Consider the following 8,726-nt stretch of genomic DNA (forward strand, 5'->3'; position numbering starts at 1 on the left):
GTGCAGTGGGTTGCAGAGGCTGCAGCCATCCCCTCCACAAGCAGGGCTATGCTGGGCGCTGCCCTGACTCCACATCCTGCTACAGGGGAGCTGCAAAAACCAGGTCTGTGTCCCCGGGACTTCACACGCTGCCTCCACCAGGAGCCCCCTCTCTGCACCAACGACTCAGCATGTCCCGGTTGGCTCAAGTGCTGTTCCCACGAGTGCCGCCTCCGCTGCATACCCCCGGCAGAAGGTATGGCCCCACTGGCACAGCCCCAGCACCACCACCAGCACCCCTTGTCCACCAGCCCCATCCCTGTCCTTGTCCTGTCCCCATTACCCAGAGCAGCTCCAGCATCACTTGTGGCCCCCATCTCCCAAGGCTGGGATGGGGCAGGTGAGGGCATCATGGGGGGTCCGAGACACAGCAGAGGGAGATGTGGGATGTGACACAAGGAAGGCCACAAGGGCAGATTTACGGGTGCTGCCATTGGTGCCCTCGGGGCGCACCTCACCCCCAGCCATGCCACTCGGTGTTGCAGAGAAGCCCGGTGCCTGCCCCGCTGCGGCCCCGGAGGGGCTCTTTTACCCCTGCTCCTTTCGGTGTCAGGAGGACAAAGACTGCCTGGGCAGCCAGAAGTGCTGCCCGCTGGGCTGCGGCCCAGCCTGCGTGGAGCCGGCGCAGGGTAAGGTCTCCGGGTACCACTGGAGCCACGTGCACGGGGACAGCCACGGCTCCGCGGGGCGCTCAGGGTTGTGCTGCAGACATCTGCCATCTCCCCGCCGTGCCGGGGCCCTGCGGCGGCCACGAGCTGAGTTTCTTCTACAATGTCACCTCCGGGCGCTGCGAGACATTCCCCTACGGCGGCTGCGGGGGCAACGCCAACCGCTTCGGGACGCGGGCAGCGTGCCGCCGGGCGTGCCTGGGCCACGGTAAGGGCACGGAGCTGCGGGGGGAACGCAACGTCCCCCAGTCTCCAGCGGTGCTCAGGGCTGCTTCTGATTGCTCTGCTCCACCAGAGAAACCCAAAACCGGGGAGTGTCCCGTGGAGCTGCCGGAGCTGGATGGGCCGTGCCGGGAGGAGTGCGATGGTGACAGCGACTGCCCCAACGCGCTGAAGTGCTGCAACAGCAGCTGCGGCCTCCAGTGCCTGCCTGCAGCGCCAGCCCGTGAGACGGGGTGGGACGGGATGGGACGTGGATCACAGGCGGGGCCACGGCTTGGGGACCAGGGGTGCCCGCGGTACCCACCGCAGGCAGAGAGGGGCTGGGCTGGGAGCAGCGCACACAGCAGCAAGGATGTGGTGGGGACACTGAAGGCAGCCTACAGTTGGTCATCCCGCTCTCACCTCCAACACAATGACCCCACCATCCAAGCTCTGCTCTGCAGTTCAGATACTGCCCTGCCCCTGCCACCTGGAGTCACACCAACAGCAGAGCTGCCAGCCTGGGCGCAGAGTGCAGCTGGGAGCGAGGGGATGGATGGGGATCACCTTGCAGGACAGGGGGCCCCAAACATGGAGGGGTGCAGTGGTGGATCAGGCAACGCACCCTGCCCTTGTGCACTGGGCTGTGTCCCCGTGGCACCGCTGCACTGCAGAGTGGGACCCGCTCCACCCCACACCATGACCTGCAGGGAAGGATGGATTCTGCCCGGCCAGCACCGGGCTGTTCCCCAGCTACGACTGCAGAGAGTGGTGCCGGCGTGACGCCGACTGCCCCGGTGAGGAGAAGTGTTGCCTGCAGGGCTGTGACTACGTGTGCCTGCGCCCGGCCCAAGGTTGGAGCCACTGAGCCCCCCCACCCCCCAGGTTATCTGTGGTCATGCCCAGCCACCCCCCGCTGCACATCTCCTGCCTTCCAGAGAAACCAGGGATCTGCCCCCTGAGCGAGCAGGCGGCGGGGTCCCAGTGCCAGGACCCCTGTGCAGGAGACGGGCAGTGCCCAGGGGATGAGAAGTGCTGCAGCAGCCGATGCGGCCACGTCTGCATGGCCCCAGAGCCAGGTGAGAGGGCAGGATGGGGCTGTGCCAGCAGTGCCTCACGCAGCCGGGCACAGTGCCCACCCTTTTGCAGCTTGTGGAAGGCACAGCCACAGCCTGGTGCACAGAGGGCACATAGGATGCTACCAGAGTGGCCCCAAAGTGCCAAGACTGCCATGCCCGCAGCCCAGTCCCTGCGGGCAAGCCCGTGGCCCTGCTACCCCCTTCCCTTCCTTTTCTCAGACAAACCTGGGCAGTGCCCAAAGGTGAGGCCGCAGCTGACATCAGAGCCATGCACGGAGGAGGATGACTGCCTGCACGACCGGGACTGCCCCAGGCAGGAGAAGTGCTGCTTTTCTGGCTGCGCCATGCGCTGCTCCCGCCCAGCCAGAGGTGAGGGCAAGCGGTTGGGCCCCAGCTGCACCACGCGCAAAGAGCAGCAGTACCAGCAGTGCTGGCAGTGTGGGGGACCCCTCGCACTCAGCCGCAGCCCCTCCTTCCACAGAACACCCTGGGCAGTGCCCCCGGGCAGAGCCGTGCTGGGACCCTCGGCGCCGACGCAGGAACCAGTGCCTAGATGACAGCGTGTGCAGGCGGGATGAGAAGTGCTGCAACACAGGCTGCACTTGGGGCTGCGTGGCTGTACCCAGAGGTAGTGGGGAGCAGCTAGGCAGAGGGGAGCAGCCACCTTCCCTGGGGACAGCTGGTGACCGCAGGTGGCTGTGCCTGCAGAGAGCAGCGGTGGTGCCTCCAGACAGTGCGCAGAGGAGTGTGAGACTGATGCACAGTGCCTCCAGGGACAGCGGTGCACCCACATGGGTTGTAGCCATGTCTGCGTGGACATCCCTGGGGGTGAGCACTATCTAAGCGTCCGGGAACTACAGGGTGTCCCGTGCGGCAGGGCCCATGGGTGGGTGTCCCATGGGTGGGTGTCCCATGGATGGGTGCCTACAGCTGAGTGCCCACAGGTGGGAGTCCCGCAGCACATGCTCTGCCTTGCAGGGAGAGTGGGAGTGTGCCCCATCTCCAGGGATGCCAGCACATGCATGGACCTGTGTAGCTTGGATGAAGAGTGTCCCTGGGGCCAGAAGTGCTGCAGCAATGGCTGTAGCCATGTCTGCATGCCTGCCTCTCTCGAAGGTGAGCCCCTGGGCTGGGATGTCAGTGAGCAGCAGGGACAGAGATGGGGTCTGCTGTGCTCTGAGCCCACAGCAGCACCGTGGCCGTCCTGCACCAATAGGGACTTCACAACAGAGCTGTGTGCTGGGGATGCCAAGGCTGTGCCTGCTATGGCCCTGTATCCACTCACCCCCTTGTCCATAGTGCCTTCCCCTCTTTCTACCCAAGTAACAAGCATGCCCAGCCCCAGCTCAGTACCAGGTGAGTGTTCTCTCCTGCCACAGAGCCCGATGCTGCTGTTGTGCCACAGCACGGTGCCAGGCGGTGCCCAGAGCAGTGTGATGCTGACTCGCAGTGCCCCAGGGGACAGAGATGCACCCGCACCAGCTGTGGCCATGTCTGCATGGACATGCCCAGAGGTGAGAACCACGGTCCAGCCCTGTCCTGGAGGTGGCAGGTGGGTGCCCACAGACGGGCACAGCCTTGCAGGGAGGGAAGGAGAGTGCCCCATCCCCAGGGGCGGCGGGACGTGCTTGGACCTGTGCAGCTCTGACAAGGAGTGTCCCTAGGGCCAGAAGTGCTGCAGCAATGGCACCCAATTGTGGCACCCAAAGGGATGAGGAGCAGAAGGGATCTCTCACCAGACCTGGCCATGCCAAACCAGCAGCACTTGTCCACAACCTTGGCCACTGCTCCTCATCCCCATCAGTCAGACCTTCCTAAAAGCACATTTCCCTTCCAGGTACTGCATGATGGGAGAACAGCAGCTCTATGGCAGGAAGGTGCCATTCATGTGGGGACACAGGGCATTGACAGTCCTGAGCTGACCTGTCCCCTTCTCACCATCACCAGCAATAAAGCGAGTGCATGCCATCTCCAGCTGCCTCTGAGTTTCTGTGTTGCAGGGCCAGCTCCCATACTGCCCATGGAGAACACAGGCTGGGGTCCCCCTCACCAGCACCAATCAGGGGGTCTGAGCAGCACGCGTGGGGCTGCAGGGGTTCAGCAATGCAGGGTGAGCACAGCCCTGAGGCTGGGGGCAGCTCTGGGATCCCCATCGAAGTGGGGATGTTTCGCCATCGCTTTAGGACCTGACCAGGTCACATCTGCAGCTTGAGGGCAGAACTGGGAACGGAAACCAATTTAGATGTAAGCAGGAGCTGTACTGGGATGGCTGGATCCGAGACCTGGGGCAGGAAGGACAGGAGCCAGACCTGCTCAATGACCCGTCCTTGTATTGACAGCTGCACGGCCGCTGGCAGGGCTGGACTCCTCCAGGCAGGGCACAGCACAGAGGGGCAGCCAGGTTGTTGCAGGCACCGCAGCCCTGCGCCATGCTTCCCGGGCAAGCCACGGCCCCAGCACGGCCACCATGACCACCACCACCACCCAGCCATGGGGACAGGGATATCTGCCCAGGCTGTGGGGTTGTGCACGGCGGGGAGGTGTTACCGGGCACCCGGAGCTGAGAGGTGAGGGGCTGGGAGCAGGGCTGCGGGGAGCGTCTCCCCACGGGGCAGGGGCCGGGGGAGCCCCGCTGGCGTGGCTGGGAGCGCAGGTGGGAGCAGGCCTGGGAGCACTCCCGCTCGGTCTCAAAGTTGTTCCTGTTCCCACCGCAGCCGCCGTAAATGAACTCCTCGCACTGCTGGCTGGACGCGTTGTAGAAGAAGCGGATGAAGAGCGCCTTGCAGTTCCCGCAGACCGAGGGCAGGTAGCAGAAGTCTGGGCAGTCCCAAGGGCTGAAGTGAGCCGAGGACAAGGCTCAAGGGGAGAGCGCTCCGGGGCCCCCGTGGCACCGATCCCCTCCCTGCCCGGAGCCAGGTCTGCACCCACCTCCCCGGAAACCATATCCCTCATCCCTGGCACAGGCGGAGCTCAGAGATGGCATCCGTGAGCCCCCTCCCACTGCTCCAAGCTCACGCCCCCTCATCGAGACCCCCACACACTGCACACTGCTGGCCCTCACCGAGCACTGGCTCCTGGCACGTGTGGCCGCATTTGCCGGGGCAGCACTTGGTGGCACCAGGACAGTCAGCGTCGCCGGCACAGTGGGAGCAGGAGGTGTTCTTGTGGCACGAGCTGCAGTCCTGGTCCAGAGAGCTCTCCACTTCCGAGATGTGGTGACAATACCCAGGCTTTGCTGAGGGACACAGTGACCAGGGCTGAGCAGCCTCATAGGTCAGACCTCACAGCCCCCACCCCCACAGCCCCACGGCTGCTTGCACCACGACTGGGCTCCCTGAGCATCCCCTCCTCAGGAAGTGCCCCCACACACTCACCTGTCCCCATCTGCTCCTCTCTTCCAGGCACGTGTGGGGCCGGGAGTGACCGTGCAGAAATGGGGAGCAAGAGGAGGAGGAGGAGGAGACAGGCTTGCTGCTCCATGGTGCCCACGGCTGCCGGCTCTGCGCCCCGGGTGTGGTGGGCTGGGATTTAAGGTGCGTCGGCAGGGCGGAGGCTATGGGGCTGGCGCCGGAGCACTGCTAATTCCTGCCGTGCGGGTAACGAGCCGCACCCAGCGGGCCCAGCTTCCTCGGCGACATCTCGGCCACAGCCCTAAAGCCGGGGGGACTGGTAGGACGGGAAGGATGCCCTAGTGCAGCCCTCGGGGTGTCCGGCAGCACGCCGGGGCTGTGGTGGGGATGGGGATGGGGATGGGGATGGGAATGGGGAATGGGAATGGGAATGGGCGGTGGGAATGGGGAAGGGGGTGGGAATGGGTATGAGAATGGAGATTGGGATGGAATGGGGATGGGGACGCTGCCCCCCACCTGCTTGCAGCTCCTTGCAGCCCTGGTACAGACACCAACAGGACAGACCTGGGGCAGTGCACACTCCCCAGCACCCAGCAGCACCTGGTGCACGTAGATGTGCGTGAGGTGAAACCAGCAGAGGCAGAGAGAAGCAGATTAAGTTCTTCCCATTCAGCAGGAATAATTGTCTTCCTAATTACTGTTGTAATTACTGTCCCATAGGGAATTCAAGGAAGAGGAAAGCTCTGTAGGGAGAGGCAGGAAAGTTGGACCCAGGTGAGGTCCAGAGGGAGGTGCCACCCACCTGCCTCTGCCCCACAGCAGCTTTCCCCCAAATCTCAGAGGACTGAGACCCCCAGCAATGTCTGGGCACAGGACACCAGAGAAGTGGCACAAGCTGGGGGTGTGGCTGGGATGGGATGGCCCCCACCTCCCCACCACTACAGCTCAGTGCACGCCTCTCCCACTATCCTGGGCTGTCCAGGAAATCCTCCAGCTGCACAGGACCTTCCAGCCCAGCACCCAGCAGGAGGGCAGGGCCACAGAGCCAAAATCCACTGGGCTACAATTTTCCACCACTATCTCTCTGCAGTACCTCACCTACCCAGGCAGTCCTTACAACCACTGACATCGTATTCCAGAATGGCCCCCTCTGTCCAGTGGGCTGAGTGGGGGATGTTGGGGCTCACAGCACCGGGGGGCTGCGGGCAGGGAAAAGTCAGGAACCACACAGGGGAATGCCCAGTGCTGCAGAGCTGCACGGACAGCCCCATCCTGCCCTGCCCTGGAGACACTCAGCCTGACTCACAGCAGTGCTGGGCAGACCTCCACCTTAGCAGAAACAGCGACCGGGCCAGCTCAGAGAGCACCCAGGAATGTGGCACCTCCCAGGGCGGTGGGAACGGGCCCGGCTGTGCCACCCCGGGCATGGCAGGGCACAGCCAAGGGCAGAGTGGGTGCTGCGGTGCAGCAACGCCCGCTGGCCCCGCACAGAGCCCATCAGCACCAACTCTCCCTGGGGAGGGCACAAGTGGGGAGGGTCTGTCCCCATAGCCCACGCTGGGCAGGGGCAAGGAGCAGTGTCATTGCTCCTGGCTGTTCCCCTTCCCACTGCAAACATGCAGTTCTGCATGCAGGCAGCTCAGACAGCACACACACAGACACGTGTGTGCATGGTTCGTTGGGCACACAGCACATAAGCAGCTCGGGCTGTGCACATGCGTGTATGTGCTTACAGAGCGTGGCTTGCACGCTCACACACGTGCCCAGCTGCCATCACACACGCACACACACACGTGCCAGCAGCCTTCCTGAACGGCCTGACACAGCAATCCTGCTGCCAGCACCTGTTGCTGCAGGGGAAGCCCCAGCACTGCCATGCCCACACTTTGTGTCCTGTATATGGTAGAGCAGCAGCTCCTGGGACAGCGTGGCTGCAGTGCTGGGGGGCTTTAGTGGGAAGAGCTGGAACCGGAGCTGTCACTGCAAGGCTTGGGGAACAGTCAGAGCTGTGGCTGAGGATGGAGTGGGAGGTGAGAGGCAGCTGCAGCACAGTGTGATGGGCATTCAGACACCCATCCCGGCTTCCCACATCGTTTCCACTCCCCATCCTCAGCACTGGGACCCTCCGGCACCCAGAGTGGGGGGCTGGTGGCCACCAGCTGAGCTCAGCCCCCAGCCACACAGCCAGGCTTGGGCAAAACGAGGCTATGGACCATGTCCGGTCACAGGACGTCCCTCAGGAGCCAGCAATTGTTCCTGGTGGCAGAACAATGCCCTGAGAGCTGCCAGGGCACCACGGGCTGCTCCACACCACCTGGCCCAGGAGCCTCCTCCACCTGCCCTGGAGTGCCCAGCCCCAAGTGGGGTCCCCAGCCCCCGCTGCCCACCTGGCCCCATACTCAACACTGGCATGCTGGGTGCTGCAGCACATCATGGCACAGCTCAGTTCTCGGGGTTGCTCAGAGCCCAAAGCCAAGCAGCCACCCCTTATCCCCTACCTCCATGCTCCCTGCATGCTGTGTCCAGCAGCACCAGGGAGGGAGGGAGGGATGTGAGTGTTACGCTTGGATGAAGCAGTGGCAGGGACACGGTCATTGGCACCAGCCTCTGTCCTGGGGAGGACTTAAAGCCCTGCCTGTACTTGACGTGGCCCCAACACTGCCACCCCTGCATCATGCGGGTGCTGTCGCTTCTGCTGCTGCTGGGGCTCTGCTGCCTCTGGGCCCGGCTGGTGGCTGCAGGTGAGCATGGGATGGGGCTACAGGGAGGGCTTGGGATGCTGTGTCCCCACAGCAGAGAACACCCTTGTACCATGACCAGCAAACTCGGGGAGGGCCCAGTGTGCCAAAGGGTTAGGGTGCTCCTATCTCTCCCCAGGATTCACCTAGCCTCTGTTTGGACCTGGACAAGGACCCCACTTGTGCAGTCTCGTGCCAGACAGCCGGGCAGCTGGACATGGACTCATCCATTGACTGCAGAGCGAGCACCCATCATCCCCCATCCCAAATCCACCCCTCCACCCTCAGCTCAGAACTGGGCATGGGGGTCTCTGTGCTTCTTCCTTACTATTAAAGCCCATCTGCAATGAGCTCTGTTGGTTCCTGTGTTGTCAATCTCCTGGTGAACCCTGGTTGTATCCCCAGCCCCTGTGGGAGGAAAGTGCCATGGCAGCCAGCTGGTCCCGAGGCCAGCACACACGTCCTGCCTGCAGCCCTCACGCCAGGCTGCTCACCCAGGCTGTGATGTATCAGGGCCATCTCTGGATTTGTGGAAGAAGCTTGTACATCCATGCAAGCTCCCAGATGGCTTGGAGATGCCAGGCACTGTGACAAGGGACAGCTTGTAGTGTTGAACAAGTGGCCCATTGTGGGATTTATTAGGAAATAGAA

At 63.4% G+C, this 8,726-nt stretch overlaps 2 protein-coding genes across 3 annotated transcripts; one reads left to right on the plus strand and one right to left on the minus strand.

The window, feature by feature from the left end:
- The first annotated feature begins 17 nt into the window (after window positions 1-17).
- WFDC3 (WAP four-disulfide core domain 3) lies at window positions 18-3,934 on the plus strand. Of its 2 annotated transcripts, XM_010722590.3 has the most exons (12): window positions 18-235; window positions 525-668; window positions 748-915; window positions 1,003-1,152; window positions 1,619-1,762; window positions 1,847-1,987; window positions 2,207-2,356; window positions 2,469-2,615; window positions 2,696-2,815; window positions 2,966-3,103; window positions 3,367-3,501; window positions 3,825-3,925. In XM_010722590.3, the coding sequence occupies exons 1-12, from the start codon at window positions 49-51 to the stop codon at window positions 3,833-3,835; spliced, it is 1,635 nt and encodes a 544-aa protein (XP_010720892.1). In that variant the 5' UTR covers window positions 18-48; the 3' UTR covers window positions 3,836-3,925. The 2 variants fall into 2 exon arrangements, with proteins under 2 accessions (XP_010720892.1, XP_010720894.1); XM_010722592.3 differs by lacking the exon at window positions 3,367-3,501 and having other exon boundaries at window positions 3,825-3,934.
- SPINT4 (serine peptidase inhibitor, Kunitz type 4) lies at window positions 3,851-5,665 on the minus strand. The gene is made up of 3 exons (XM_019622103.2): window positions 5,362-5,665; window positions 5,049-5,222; window positions 3,851-4,804 (listed from the first exon to the last, which is right to left on the minus strand). The coding sequence occupies exons 1-3, from the start codon at window positions 5,465-5,467 to the stop codon at window positions 4,167-4,169; spliced, it is 918 nt and encodes a 305-aa protein (XP_019477648.1). The 5' UTR covers window positions 5,468-5,665; the 3' UTR covers window positions 3,851-4,166.
- Window positions 5,666-8,726: the final 3,061 nt, after the last annotated feature.

The sequence above is a fragment of the Meleagris gallopavo genome, chromosome 22, assembly GCF_000146605.3.
Source record: "Meleagris gallopavo isolate NT-WF06-2002-E0010 breed Aviagen turkey brand Nicholas breeding stock chromosome 22, Turkey_5.1, whole genome shotgun sequence".
Classification (NCBI taxonomy): domain Eukaryota; kingdom Metazoa; phylum Chordata; class Aves; order Galliformes; family Phasianidae; genus Meleagris; species Meleagris gallopavo.

Coding starts and splice junctions, on each gene's coding strand:
- WFDC3 (XM_010722590.3), top strand. CDS start 49: ATGCTGGGCGCTGCCCTGACTCCACATCCTGCTACAGGGGAGCTGCAA. Junction 236..524: donor CTGCATACCCCCGGCAGAAG/GTATGGCCCCAC, acceptor TCGGTGTTGCAG/AGAAGCCCGGTGCCTGCCCC. Junction 1,153..1,618: donor CCTGCCTGCAGCGCCAGCCC/GTGAGACGGGGT, acceptor CATGACCTGCAG/GGAAGGATGGATTCTGCCCG.
- SPINT4 (XM_019622103.2), bottom strand. CDS start 5,467: ATGGAGCAGCAAGCCTGTCTCCTCCTCCTCCTCCTCTTGCTCCCCATT. Junction 5,223..5,361: donor AGAGGAGCAGATGGGGACAG/GTGAGTGTGTGG, acceptor TGTGTCCCTCAG/CAAAGCCTGGGTATTGTCAC. Junction 4,805..5,048: donor GTGCCAGGAGCCAGTGCTCG/GTGAGGGCCAGC, acceptor GGGACTGCCCAG/ACTTCTGCTACCTGCCCTCG.